Raw genomic sequence first — 15,107 nt, 5'->3', positions numbered from 1 at the left:
AATAAATTGCCGTTAGTGCAGCGGAAATTCTTTGGCCATTTGGCAGTGAAAGTGTGCGAAAAAGAAAGTTTATTTTACTCACTTCGCATTTGGCAACTTGCAAATTTTTGGTTAATGTGAAAGCCAGCGTAGAATATGAAAAAAGGCTTCGTTTATGTTTTGTTAATATTACAGTTTGTCTTTCTGGGCACAGCAACTTTCTCAGAATTGAATAATTGTAAGTTACATGTAAACTGAAAAGAAAAGAGTATTATAATTAAAATTGCGAAATTAATTGGCCATTTATATTCATTTAATCAATAATGCGTTACTTAGACTTTTTCTATATATTAAATTTCTTAAGAAGGCACGCACATTATTGTTTTAAAATATTTCGTACTAATAAATCTTATTATCTGACTGCATTTACTTTGTTTTCTTATTCTAATAAAAATTCATTTCTGTTTTTTTTTTTTTTATATTCATTAATCTATAATAGAATATAATTACAATTAAATACAAAAATAGAAATTGTGCTGATTATAAGTAAATTTAAAATTTTATTTTGATTATATTTTTTAATTTTTTAAGTAAAATAAAAAATGTATAAAATTCTTTCGTTAATACAGATAAAATACAGACTTAATTTTCAAAATTTCATTATTAATTTAAAATTTTAGATTGTGTTGTCAACAAATTATAAATTTCAAATTTAATTTGTAATAATTGATTAATAATTTTAATCAATTAACAATTTTGTAGATATGCATAAAACTTAGACGAAAAACCAAAAGAAGCAGTCCTTAAATTTTACTTTACTTAGTTTGTGTCAGGCAACTGCAACGTACTGCTAATTAAATACGTTGAAGGTGCAAAATATATAACAAAAATGCTAACAACCTGCCCAAAAATAGCAAAAACAAAAACCCATTACATGGGGCTCTTCTAACAAGCGGAAGTCCAACGGTTCTTTAAGTGAATAAACTGCGGCCAAGTATCGCAAAACTGGGAAAGTGGCCAACGACGAGCGACTTCCGTTTTTTTGTTAGGGGTTGCAACCCTATAGAGTCCCATTCCCTTAACCAAACCAAAGACAGTAGAAATTGTAAACAAAAAAATAATGCAATTTTACTTAAATTTGGCAGCAAATATTGATAAATATATCAGAAATTGTTGCTTAAATCAATGTGTCAAGAACTAGAAAAATATATTGGCAGGCTCGCCGACGCACGATAAGAAAAGGGGAAGTCCCTTGAAGAGTGACAGTGAGAGGGGTGAGGGGCAGACAAACAAAGCGGAAAGGCGACGTTTTTTTTGTATTTCCTATGGCACTCTGGTATTATTCTCTTCACTTCGAATGTTGTTGTTTCATTTCATTTTGTTGTTGAGGTAGGAATGAAAGCTTCAGAAGGCGGAGTGCGAGAACTGCGACCAACTGCAGTGCTTTTGGCAGACATTACGTGCTGACATATTTCGTTGTGCGATTTCCTCGCTTGCATTTGCCAAATGGCAGACAGTTGGAGTGTCTAACAGACAGGACATTCACTTTCCGTTTCAAGTTCAACGGTGTGAGAGAGTCATGCAGTCTGAAGCGAGCTAGAGTTGGAGCTGGAGAACTTGGCGTTGGCTGAAAGAACGACAGACAACCTGCGGCGTCTGTTTATGCGTTTGATAAGTCATACTGCAAGTGCTTGTAAATCTTACAAATTAAATTAAAAACAAAAATATAAAACCTGTCATAACGTATTTGTTATTTAAGACCCCACTTGATGATCCTTTTACTTATCTATTTATTAATGTTGTTCAGTTTGCTTAAAAAATTTGTAGAGACCAATTTTTTGACGAGTTGACACATAATAAAAAAGAATTTCTAAAGGCGGAAATTTAGTTGATTCACAGTTCTCAACTTATTTTAAATTTTACAATTAAATATTTTAATGATGACGGTTATTTATACGATCAAGTGTTCTGATCAACTACTGGTCTTAGTTGCTTTAGCTGACAATCTGGTATATTTTGTACTGATTTGTATATTTTCTATGAATTTCTATATCAATATACCAAATATATCTTTCAGTATATTTTTGTATTTTTACAGTATTTTGTATATTTTGTTTTTATAATAATACCGCACGGTTTTTCTCTTATTCAAACCGGATATCCTACATTCGGGCACACTCGACTTAGTTTGCTTACTTGCTAAAATATAATTTAATTATACTTTTTAAAAGAATTTAATATAAATAGTTTGTGCTCTATATTTAAAAAATAATTGAATGGGATGTAAGTTCAACAAGTAATAAAGACTGGTTTTTTTTTTCCTTTTCAATTTCTTTTTTTTTTATATTCTCATATTATTATAGCAAAGTATTCCAATAACCAGTCAAAAATGAAGAAAATTAATCGATGAATTTGTGAATTAAATAAATAAAGATTCCAAATTAAAAAATAAAATTTGGAAATTGAGATATATATATATATATACTTTTAGATTCGATTTCAACATTCGAGATATCAATGTTATATTCTCAACAATTTATTATGTTTAGTGTAAAGTCTCATATCACCATTTTCATTTCAGTATAGCCTTTTCTTCTTTTTTCTTCGACTTAAAAAGGCAAACCAACAAAACATTTAGTAATGAAGCAAGTTGCGGTAATAAACTTAGTCGCTAGACCTTACCAGACATACATGGTATAGGGATAACATATACTACGTATATGGGAAGAACGTGTTCTTTTATTGTATGAGTGTTTGGTAAACTCATCGAGTTCATATGGTAAAAACTGTTTAGACGTTGGAATGTTTCAATATGCAAACATGCAATAGCCAAATTGCAATAACAGCAGCAACAACAAAGCGGCTCAAACAATGGCGTCTTTTGGACAACCGTTCAACAATTGGGACGAAGCGAGGGACGTTCTACCCGAACCCAAACATAATCGCAAATTATAGGCTATATAGCATGCCATAGGCCCCTGCTCAAGCTAGTTACCCCATACACACAAACACACACACACACACACACACTCATACTCACACAGACACACACATTGAAGAGCTCCCGCACTGCAATGGCAATCAGAGGGCTAAATGGGTAAATAAAAAGGTAGAGAGCGCACATTGGCAGTGGCTTTTTACATTTTTCTAGGTACTGACTGAAGACTCTTCTCTCACCCTTTGTCCCTTTTTCTATTTCTCATACACTCTCCTTTGGGCTCTACTATACTCGTACATTCAAGTTTTTCTTTTTGCTCTTTTTCGGGTTATTATTTGGTCATAATTGTAATTTAGGTATTTGCTGTGTGTGAGGCGTCGGCGAGCCGCAAAATCATGCTACTTGTTAGGCATGTGATGTGATTTTTTACGGTTCGGTTCGGTTCGCATTTTGTGGGCGTGATGGTTTACCGTTATGGCCGGCAAGTTGACGCCAATGTTTACGGCCGGCGGTAACAAGTTGAATGCGGCTACCCCAAAATTATCAGTTAGCCTCAAATGTGGACGCCGAAGTTGCATGAAATTTGTGCTCTCAACTTGCGGTTAAATTAAAAAATGTGTTCTCAGAATTTTCTACCAATTGGCTGCATCTATAAATAAAGTATATTTGGTAAAAGCATAACAAAAAAAAGAGCTCAGTTTAAAAATTAAATAATTAAATCTGCAATACAACTAACTATATTATAAAATTAAAAGAAATATTCATGTTTAAAAAAGAAAAACGAAGACATAACTTGCTGACCTAGGAGTTTCAATTTTGCTCTTTATACAGCAATAGAAACACTTTAGACATAATCCAAAGTCTACACCCCCAAATTTCGATCCTATTTATGGACATCCCAACATTTTTAGGCTTTTGGGTTGCATTTCTCAAGAGTCACCCCTAAAAAGCTAATTTAACTAATTGTTGGATTATTTGCTGCTAAGTACGCGTAATGTTTATGTAATAAAATTTATGAGCGTAAAAACGACTAGAAAACGTATTTTGACTGGCCTAAAGGGCATCTGGAAAAATTTAGAAAATATTTACTTGGACAGTTGATATTTTGCAGACACTCGCAGAAATGACCAAATTAAAAATGTCACATAATTGTGGATTAGAGACTAGATTACAGAGACAGAATTAAATTAAATTGAAATAATGTTGGATTTTCAAAAATATTTTCATATTATTTCTTCAATTATATAATTTCTATGTTTGAATTTTTAATTAGAAACTTTTTAATTTTATTTATAAACTAATTTAAGTTTATTTAACTAATATAAATGATTATATGAAAATTACTTATTAAAATGAAATAATTTATGTTTAATTTGCATTTCAATTACTTTTAATGTAATTCAAGAGAGTTGTCAAAGACAATATTAATAAGAACAATAAGAACAATAATTTGTAATATTCCTCAATAATTTCTGTACTTTCATTTAAGAATACACAAATTAATATATTCACTTAAAAATGTGTTCAACCTTACGAAAATGTTCTTCCTATTTTTTTTTTTACCATTTGCATTCTTTATGAAAATTATTGTTTGCACACATCTTAAACATTTAGCACGTCATACAAAAAAATGCAAAATTATAATATTTGCACGCCTCGTAAACATATCCTTGGCTGAGCGAAGACCTTTTAAATCGCTTGCGCCATTGAATCCCCTAACGAGCTGACTCATAAATGTCAACCACTTTGCTTAGCCGTTTGCTTTACCTGACCCCAACCCCCAACCCGACCCTGCTCTTACATTTCCAGCGGATCCAAAATTCAGTGGCCCCATCAACAATGTAACTGTGCCCGTGGGACGCGATGCGCTGCTCACGTGCATCGTCCACGATCTGGTTAGCTATAAGGTGGCCTGGCTAAGGGTCGATACCCAGACGATACTGAGCATTCAGAATCATGTCATTACCAAGAATCATCGCATTGGCATCTCGCACACTGAGCATCGCATTTGGCAGCTGCGTATACGCGATGTTCACGAATCGGATCGCGGCTGGTGAGTGAATAATTTGAATAAAACACTTGGTAAAACATATTAAGTGAATGCAAAATGTTAATTTTTAAACAATTTAGGTTTAAGGTAAAGAAAAACATTTGCAAAATTAAAAAGTGACATTTAAAAACTTTTCGCAATTGATATTTTATAAAGAAAATATATAACCTGTTATGGTATAGTGGATATGTCTGCACTATCTATCTATAAAAGTACATTAATTTAAGAGAATATATTAGCTATACACTTCCAGTTCGCCTAAAATGGCCTCTGTTTATATTATGGAGAGCAATAGCTAAAGTTTGTTTAAGAACATTCAAAAATCAGTCTAAAAGTAGTGCAAAAAACTGCTCTTAAATTTTAGAAGTGATTTATTTTATTTATTAAATATATTCTTAAAAAGATGTGGATTTGATGTCTAAACATTGTATTCTTTAAGCTAGTCAAATTTAATTTTATTTTTTCTTCCCCTACAAATCCAAAACTATTTCATGCATATATTATTTTAAAACCATATCTAAAGAGCGCAATGTATTATATATAATGTCAGCGCAAATATAGAAATCATCTCTTATAATTTTCTGAGAAATCGGTTCCGATATTTGTGAAACAAATTTGAAGAAAAGAGCAGCTGACAATGATTTTTATTTTTTTTTTTGTATTTATACTGCTTACTTTATTCGTTCAAATTAATTTATAATCCTCTTCAACTCTGTGGAGTATATACATTAACTATAGTACATTATAATTCGTTTAGTTGTTCCAAAATTTATGATATGAACAACAAGATAAGTGCTTCATATTTTTGGTTTATTAAAGTGGTTAATAAAAATGATGTTTGACACATTTGGTTAATAGACAGACAGTAAATATATAAATAACATGAAACAATTAGATAGCAAATTGCCAATAGATAGAATACAAACGAGCAGTTTTAGATAAATTTGTTATTGACATAAAAAAAAAAATGAAGAGATTTTGAAGAGAATCATCTACATATTCTTCAGATTCTAAAATCTATTCTAAAATTGACAAAAATTAAGTTCGTGTAAACCTTAATTATGATATTACTACAGCATCAAGTTTCGTTGGGTTCCATTTTAGAGTAATAAAATGCTATGAATAATCTGTTAGTTACGCCAATAATTTGGCATGAAATAAAATTAAAATTTAATAAAACATATAAAACACTTAATAATAAATAATAATATAAATATTAAAACACACCAAGACATATCATAAGCGTATTTTAAATCGATAATTTAAATAATTTATTTTGTAACCAATTGCTATTAAATGAGTATGATTTATTACGCTTTAGTCAAACATTAAATTAAGTACCAGTTTCTTGAAAGTTCCTCCGCAGATTAAGTCTAATCAAAATATATAAAACAAGAAAGAAAGTTACAGTCGCGTGTGCTCGACTGTGAGATATCTGTTACCCATTTTTAATGAAACCATATTCGACAAATATACCGCAAAAGAGTCTACCCTATTGATATCGGGTATACAAAGAATTTGTTAGCATTATCTTCGAGTTAAATGTCTTTCAATCAGGTACATGTGCCAAATAAACACGGATCCCATGAAGAGTCAAATGGGTTACTTGGATGTGGTGGTGCCACCCGACATTGTGGACTACCAAACCAGTCAGGATGTGGTCCGATCCAGTGGCCAGAACGTAACGCTCACCTGCAGTGCGACAGGTGTTCCACTGCCAACAATTACCTGGCGACGAGAGGAGAACTCTCCGCTCTTGGTAATGCCGGAGGGGGCGCCAGAGGACAGCGAAGTCTATAGCTTGGAGGGGCAGAATCTGACACTGTGGCAGCTTCAGCGCGTCCACATGGGTGCCTATCTCTGCATCGCCTCGAATGGAGTGCCGCCAACAGTGAGCAAACGCGTCATGTTAGTTGTAAATTGTAAGTGGAGCACAATTGCAAAATGAATTTAATTTAACAACCCAAATGACTTTCAGTTGCTCCCACCATCTGGACGCGATACGATACGATCTATGTGGGATTGGGACAGAAGCTGACGTTGGAATGCGTTAGTGAATCGCAGCCAGCATCTGTCAACTTTTGGATTAAGGATAAAGATCTGCTTCAAGGTGGCACCTACGAGTCCATGGCCGTGGATCATGTGCATCGCATTGTCATGCGTCTCACGATACGTCCAGTGAGCAAGCGAGACTTTGGCGAGTACAAATGCATTGCCAAGAATGCAATCGGAGAGACAGAACGCAGTATTACATTACACCGTAAGTTAACGATAATATAATGTTATAACGTAGGTAAGCAAACTTAAATCTTCTTATAGATAAGGCCAAAAAGCATGTACAGCATTCACATCAAACATCAACACGTGACAATCAGTACATTGTCATAGAAGGTGAATATGAAACATAATTATGTTGAAAAACTTTCAATACTAATCAACTAATTGCATACTTAATATTATTTATATATTTTAGAGTACACGACGAACATTGCTCACAACTCGAAGACACAAGTTTTTCCTTGGCATCAAAACATTTTACAATTTACTTGTACAATACTATTTTTGGGTTGTCATAATAAAATTTTAATTTTGTGAGCAATTCAAAATGTTTTTAATAAAAGGTTGCGAAAATGAAATAGAAATGTTGATGCGAGTCTTGGAGTCGTGACTTTAAAATATCCGTTATTCATTTTCAAAGTCCACTCAAGAACTTAAAATTTTAAGGAAACTCATCCCCAAACATAAGCCTCTGCTTAAATAAAGTTTATTTCCATTGAATAAAACACAGAATTGTCTTGTCTTTTAGTCACTTTTGTAGCTGGACTTTAATTATTATTTTGTTTGCCTAATTTCTTTTATAATTTTAAAATACGACATTTTGTTCACGAATAAGTAGTTTAAAGGAAAATAAATTGTATTGTGTAAGCTATGAAAATCAATATATTTGATTTTCCAATTACAAAATTATGTTTTGACATACACAGTTAATATTTTTCTGATTCTTTTTCCTCAATTTTTCTTGTTTGTTTTGATTTGCATACAACTTGCACCTAACAACATTTACGTAAAATATTTTGCAATCATACGTTTAAAATTAGCTAAGATTTCTGTTTGGGTTTATGTACAATTGTGTTACACCTTCAATCTCGTATTTAGCTACGACTTTAACGCTTAATCAAATAGAATTGAACTAAAGGATAGTGTTTAACAAATCATGGCCAAGAGCGCCGTGTCATTAGTTAAGCTAAAAACAAGAAGTTTAATAAATTAAAATGATAAATATAAATTCTAACTATGAGCGTGTCGAGGTAGGCTTAACAATCATTTGTTAGTTGGATTGGCTTAATAATTAAGTGCTTGTATGTTTTTATGTTTGTGTGTGTGTGTATGAAAGTGTGTATCCGTGTGTATGCGTGCTAACCTAGATCTCAAAACTTAAAACAATTACACAGACAGCGTTGTTGCAAGTCTGCTAAGTTCAACTTGAACTGCCATGCCCATTGGTTAGATTTGTGGGCGACAATGTGGATTCCATTTTAGGCACTTCAATCGCCGGCGGCGGCGTGGCGCCCTTGGCCTTGGCCAGCACATCGCGTTGCTCGTAGATTTCATTGACCAACTTCTTAACAAATGGATGATTGAACTTTCCCTCCGTCGAGTCGAAAAACTCCTGATGCTTAAGCAGGCAATTGTCGCGTTTCTCATATTCAAATGCTTGCATAACCATATCCAATCGATCCAAGTCCTTAACAAACCTTGACTCAGGGCTCTGTGCATTCTCGTATTCCTGCAATGAATTCACATTAAATACTAGAAACATAGGAGAGTGAATGTGAATTGTGTTACCTCAAATAGTTCCATGATGCGCTTTCCACGCGGTTCAATTAATTTGCATATATCCTCCATGGCTTTAAACTCCATTGCACGTTTCTCATCCTTGGACACGCCGCAAAACGGAGTTATGTCGCCCACCAGACTCTCGGCCAGATCATGCACCAATGCCAGCTCCATGCAACGTATCTGATTGAGACCCTCACTGCCGTCCAGCAGAAAAGTAAGCATGCTCATCCGATACATGTGTCCCGAGATGGACTCGCAGTCGTTCACATCGCGAAGAACCCAGCCAGTGCGTTTGGTATGCTGTAGAAAAGATTGAAGTAACTATTAAATAGATATTCCTAATAAATTGTGCATGATTCACTTCTTATGCCATCATTCATATTTAAAGCTTTTCAGAATTTTGTAAACATATCAACGGTTTGCACAGCCTACGCTTTATGATCCTGTCACGCACTAATTTCTGATTTGCATAGCTCTTCCCAAAGCACTTTGTATAATTAAAGAGAAATACATAAGAGCAAGAGGAACAACATTGACGACGTTGCCGGTTGTCGGTTGTCAGTGACATCGTCACCAAGGCCGCCCCCTTTGGCCAAGAGGCCTTCAACTTAACCCTCCTCCTCGACTAGGGTTATAGGCTGTTGCTATTTGATCAATAAACTGCTTATTTATAGAACCATGCGGTAAACAAGCTGCTAAAGATACTGCCAACCACTATTTTCCTTCCGCTTCTCGGACCACGTAGTTTCATTTAATTAAATTCTTGTATTACAATGTGCGATTACGATGATAATCACACAGCTGATTTTTCATTTACATATAAGAGAAATACAATAATTGATTACATGTAGCTATCAAATGCTGTGGTTTATCTCGCAAAAGTCACGTAATACTTGACTTGAGCGCTTATCAAAGCTAATTCATATAATTCTTACCACAGCCAAATGCTTTAGCAGAATGTATTTGCAAATATTCACAACTTCCCTAATTATAATGCTAAATTACAACATAGATAGGAGAGAGTTGTAAACAGTTGTTATAAGAGTAGAGCAGATAAGAGTCATAAAAGTTAGATAAGCTAATGCTTTTATTGAGATTAATTGTTGTGGGCAGAATAACTGCACAGCTGTTATAAGGCAGAAAGAACATTGCTATTCAGTCGATAACAAGTCTGCTCAAATACAGATTTGAGAATAAAAAGAATATGGCACCAAAGCAACAGATGTTCGACTTCGTAATGATGTATGCACAAGATTATTATACGATCCTTACTTTGAAGATCGCGTGTTGTCAAATAAAACTGCCAATTCAAGGCACTTGGAAAAAAGTAACAATTCGATTCTATAACGAAAATTAGATCTAGAAAATGCAAAGACGGAGATAATATTGAGTAAATAGATAAATGTTTTTTAATTGATGCAACAGTAAACATTTTTGCAAACTCTGCAGAAAGTTTCGAGATTTCGTTTCGTGGACTTCGACAGAGAATGCGTTATAATTAGTTATATAATTGTCTTTGTCTTCAATTTCGTTCTAATCTCTGGCTAATGTGCCAAAACACATTCAACGCAATCAGCAAAACAGTTTTGTGCTTTGTCAGCAGCATACAACAATTTTAGGATTGCATGATGAAATATTTTACACAAAGAGAACGAAGAGTATTGAATCACCAAATGTTTAACTGAGGATGTGTATGTTCTTCTTATAAGTTGTCTCTATCAGTAACAAAGACACAGAAACCTATTGCCCTTCACCCCTAAAAAGACTATCTACATTTTGAAGGCCAAGATCAAAGTCACAAGGTGCGTTTCTACTTTGTGTGTTTTCTTTTTGCTATTCTACGCTCTAGATATTGCCTGAATAGATATGTAGCTATAAAGTATATACACTACACATATAAATATATTATATATCTAACATTTTGCCAAATTGCCTTGCAATTTTTTCTGTCAAATTCTCTTGTTTAGCATACGTCAATGAATAACAACGAAAATGAATACAGACTGCTTGCCTCAGGCATTTCAGAATTGTTCCAAGTAAAAATAAAATTGAAAATATAAAAAACTTTTTGCTGGGGCTTTTGCACGTGAACCATTTGGAACTTTGCCTTATTGCGCTTTTCAATTTATCGCATCCGGTTCTTATTGATGCGCTTATGCAATTGGAAACTAAGCTCAAAGTTCGATAGAGCAAAATGTCATTTCAAAATCGATTTCTACTCAAATTACAAACGACTCATTCGATAACGAAATGCGACTAATATTTGGCTACTTTAATTTGCCTCAACGCGCCATTCGTCATATTGAAATTATCAATTATACTGATTAGATATCGAAGAGAAGAGGTGTAAAGGGGAAAGCCTATCTATCTAAGCGTGTGACAGTCTTTCACATAAGAAGGGAAACCCCGCATCAGCCATTGGAAATAGCAAGCTAAGCACAATCTAAAGAATACACTTTTTGTGTATATTCGTAAATCTATTTTGAATATATGTATTTGGCAAGCAACTATACGAAACGCTTACAGAGAAAAGAAGAGGATAGAAGAGTGAGAGAGAATTTATCAAATATTATACAATACGAGAACGAGAAAATAAATAAAGAAAAAAAACTTTTCTGGGTACAGACGAAAAGCAGAAGATCAACAGAAAATATAAATATCAACAAAACAAAACGTAATTTGCATTGTTTTCACTTTTAAAATGCTGTTCAAACTGAATGTTGCTTATTACTTTGAGGACACCTTGAGGAACCAGATTATCATATTTCTAAGCGTACGGAAAGAATTTTAAAACCACATAATAAAAAATACAAATTTATACATTTTTCTAGAACAAATTGAATATCATATAATAGCTTGACACCCCTTCTTGCATAAGTATTATGATTCAATTAATTCTTCAAGGCTGATATGACAATATTGTGGATTATAAAATTAAAAATTATCAACATTGAAAAAAGTTTCACGGTCGACGCCACAAAATTCAAGTCGAATATAAAAACCTTGCCATAGGCATTGAAGCTTCCTCCGCTTCAAACATAAAATTCAACAACGAGTATTTCGCTTTCACAATTCACCAAAGTAAATAAAAATTAATCTAAGAGTCACGCGATAATTCCGACCATAACAATCAGCATTGGAAGAAATAGAAAACAACCAAAGTGTTGTGGGAATATATTGTATATAAATCACAACAGCGAGAAGAGGAAGAGGAGCAAAAACAACTCCTGGGGTTGTTTGGTTCTGCTTTGGGGAAAAATCGATGCGAATACGTATGAGAAATAATGATAGAGAGAGAGACTGAGTGAACTGGTTTTCTTTTGACTTCAATTTTTAAGCATCTTTGTGCGCTTACCTTCAGATTGCCAATGAGCTCCATGAACTGCAGAATGTCGGCGAGGCCAGTGTTGAAGCAGGGTTTCTTGCCAGCATTGGAGGCTGCCTCGTGGCAGGAAGTGGCATCGCTTGCTGCTCCAGTGGAAACTGTGCTGCTGCTGCCATCGCTGGTGGAAATCTCTGCCTGAAGTGGTTCGGCTGCCAGTGAAGACATGGCAAACTTGTTTGTCTGTTGCTGTTGTTGGTGATGATGATGAGGTTGATGTTGATGCGAGGACTTGGCGCTATCGACGTTGCCTTGCGTATGAATAAATCGCTGTATGTCCTGGCTGCGTTGCTGCAGTAAATTGCGTACAAATTGCTTTGATATAATCACGTCGTGCGCCGACTCCGATTTCGATTTCGATTTCGATTCCGATTCGCTCGAACAGCAACCGTGCGCTATCGATGCCGAACTGTGACTGACGCTGCCGTTCTCGCTGCTGTCGCTGAAGTTGAATTCGCTCGACGCCGCTTGACTAGATTGCTTTGGTATTGCTGTAGTTGTAGATGTAGCTGTAGCTGTGTCTGTAGCTGATGACGTCACGCTGCGTGTAGCTGCCGCCGCTGTGCTGTTGAGTTGCCTGAGGAACTTGTATAGATCTGCGATGCCGCCCACGCCGCCGCTACCTAACGACGACGCTGTTGCTGTCGCTTTGATCAGCTGCTGTAGCGAAAACATGGCAACAACACTCAGTGAGCAGGCGAAAAAATACAACTGAGAGAGCGCGCAAGAGAGCGAGCGCGTGATATTTGACTACAATGTTGTCGTCTACCTCAAACACGTGATATACGTGTGTTGTCGCTATACCTGAGGAGAGATAGAGGGAGTAAAAGAACAAGAGAGAGTTGTTAGTTGACGTATTGCTTAGACCACATCACACATACACACAAAAATACAAATACGAAAATGTTTGCAGTTAAGGTAATGAGAAGTACGATACAGTTGTACAGTCACTGCTTAGGATGATTACGGTTTAAATAGCTCTGGGCAATAAACAAATCAATTTCATGCTCAACTCTAAGGCTGATTTATCTGGACTTTTCAAGTTTATTTATGAATGACGCTCTTTTTTGCAAATTGGTAACGAGTATTTACTACTTAGCAGTAAAGTTTAATGAGATTAGAGCGTCTGGTTCGCCATATATTATAATGTATAATATGCATAAATTGCGAAAATTGTATTTTGTTTATAAATACACATTGTACACTTCCGATGTGCCTGATCAATTTGCAAAAACTATTCGAGGGTCGTAAAAATCAAAAATAATCTACTTTAAGCATAGCGTATGTATTGATAACTTGAATGCAGTTTATATTGATGCGAATTTAATTTCATGATATACTAAATTAGACACATACTCAATGAATCATGTCTAAAGGCTCAATATGTTAGTATCATTTATTTTATTTAGTTCATATTTTAATCCTGTACGTGCAAAAACTTAAGAAGCTTTTAAAGCTTTCAACTGGTCATATTATTTTCATATGCACAACGATGTTTATCGTTTATTGTTTTTTTTTGAAAATACAATTAAATATTTAAAAAGTAAATCAAATACTAAAATTTGATTTAACATCCGCCACAATACTAAGAATTGCTTAAAGTGGAACATAATGGATTTTTTAAGTTAGAATTATTTGGAAACTAAAATTGGTGTTACTGAAATCACTTAGGTGAATCTCTATATTTTAATTGAATATATTTGAAAATATAAGTTACTTTTATTAGATTTTCACTTCATTAAATAAACTAGAAAATAATGTTAGTGTATTTAATTGTAGGTTGGCTTAATTTGTGTTTTTTATTATTGAATAAAAGTGATTTTTCAATAGAACTTATGACGTGAACTTTTGAAGCACCCCTCGCATTTACATTGATTGAAACGGCGAAAGGTTTACGCAATATTTTGTGAATTTTACTCTAACACTTAACAGTGGCTGGCAAAAGTAAACAAACATTTAGACCCTACATTTTAGAGTGTAAATGCTGATGAAAGTACAATAAACAATTAGAATGCTTATCAAACACAAATGTTTAAGTGTGTGTATGTTAATATTATTATTGGGTTCTATCACCAACCTTGACACCAGTTTTGCGAGAATTGGACTTTGTTGTAGTTGACGACGGAAAAGGAAACGGCGACAAGAACCAACAACGACGCCTTGTGACTGCTGCTGTTGCTGTTGCAGAGGCAGAAGCAGCTGACTGTGGCACTTCAAGGTGACGCTGACGCTGCTTTGTTGCGGCACGTAGACACGAGCCTGTTGTAAATGTTGCTGTTGCTGCTACTGAATGAATAATGGCAAATGTGTTCGCCACAGCGGAATTAATTCGGCTAACGGGAAACGGGCAACACGACAATGTCGGCGACACAATTAAAAATATCACTAAGCTAATACAAACACACACACACACACTCGCGAGCACACACACACAAGAATGTTAGAGAAATGCAGGCTGCTTCTTCATTTCGATTTTATTCTTGTTTCTATGCGCTTTTTCCGATCAAGGAAACACAAATTTTTGATTCACGTTCACTGTTGTCGTTGCTTTTTGCTCTTTGTTCTCTCTCCCACTCACATAGCCAACAACTAACGTTCAAAATTGTCACTCGTCTCTCGCACGTTTCAATTGTTTTGTATTTTTATTTCAGCAATTGCACAACAAACAAAACTTTTTCGGCAACTGAATCGCATTCCGCGAATTGCTTCGCGTTTTGTTAGAAACGAGAAACATCGATGCCTCTATCGATATATCGATATGCATTGAAATCATCGCATTTTTATGGCAAATATCGGTGTCTTGTGTTATCGAATAATATAGTTTTTTGTTGTTGAATTTTTCAAATATCTATTTTATTAACATATTGTTTAAACTTTTGAAGATTATTAAAATAAATCATACGCAATTTAATTGTTGA

At 34.5% G+C, this 15,107-nt stretch overlaps 2 protein-coding genes across 2 annotated transcripts; one reads left to right on the top strand and one right to left on the bottom strand.

Moving 5' to 3' along the window:
• On the top strand, window positions 1-7,712 carry LOC132784831 (neurotrimin). Its single transcript, XM_060790707.1, has 7 exons — window positions 1-217; window positions 4,727-4,970; window positions 6,525-6,889; window positions 6,946-7,227; window positions 7,287-7,358; window positions 7,441-7,478; window positions 7,692-7,712. Exons 1-7 carry the CDS (start codon window positions 136-138, stop codon window positions 7,710-7,712), a joined length of 1,104 nt encoding a protein of 367 aa, XP_060646690.1. The 5' UTR covers window positions 1-135.
• Window positions 7,713-7,934: 222 nt separating this feature from the next.
• On the bottom strand, window positions 7,935-14,873 carry LOC132798978 (uncharacterized). Its single transcript, XM_060811040.1, has 4 exons — window positions 14,267-14,873; window positions 12,163-12,993; window positions 8,814-9,107; window positions 7,935-8,754 (listed from the first exon to the last, which is right to left on the bottom strand). The coding sequence occupies exons 2-4, from the start codon at window positions 12,862-12,864 to the stop codon at window positions 8,446-8,448; spliced, it is 1,305 nt and encodes a 434-aa protein (XP_060667023.1). The 5' UTR covers window positions 12,865-12,993; window positions 14,267-14,873; the 3' UTR covers window positions 7,935-8,445.
• Window positions 14,874-15,107: the final 234 nt, after the last annotated feature.

The sequence above is a fragment of the Drosophila nasuta genome, chromosome 2L (assembly GCF_023558535.2).
Source record: "Drosophila nasuta strain 15112-1781.00 chromosome 2L, ASM2355853v1, whole genome shotgun sequence".
NCBI lineage: Eukaryota > Metazoa > Arthropoda > Insecta > Diptera > Drosophilidae > Drosophila > Drosophila nasuta.
This window is presented reverse-complemented; position numbering and strand designations above follow the sequence as displayed.

What these genes read in the sequence shown, in the direction of transcription:
- LOC132784831 (XM_060790707.1), top strand. Translation starts at nt 136, where the DNA reads ATGAAAAAAGGCTTCGTTTATGTTTTGTTAATATTACAGTTTGTCTTT. An exon ending in CACGAATCGGATCGCGGCTG is followed by an intron (nt 4,971 to 6,524) that starts GTGAGTGAATAA and finishes TCTTTCAATCAG; the next exon opens with GTACATGTGCCAAATAAACA. An exon ending in CTCACAACTCGAAGACACAA is followed by an intron (nt 7,479 to 7,691) that starts GTTTTTCCTTGG and finishes TAAAATTTTAAG; the next exon opens with GAAACTCATCCCCAAACATA.
- LOC132798978 (XM_060811040.1), bottom strand. Translation starts at nt 12,864, where the DNA reads ATGTTTTCGCTACAGCAGCTGATCAAAGCGACAGCAACAGCGTCGTCG. An exon ending in AGCTCATTGGCAATCTGAAG is followed by an intron (nt 9,108 to 12,162) that starts GTAAGCGCACAA and finishes TCTTTTCTACAG; the next exon opens with CATACCAAACGCACTGGCTG. An exon ending in GCATCATGGAACTATTTGAG is followed by an intron (nt 8,755 to 8,813) that starts GTAACACAATTC and finishes AATTCATTGCAG; the next exon opens with GAATACGAGAATGCACAGAG.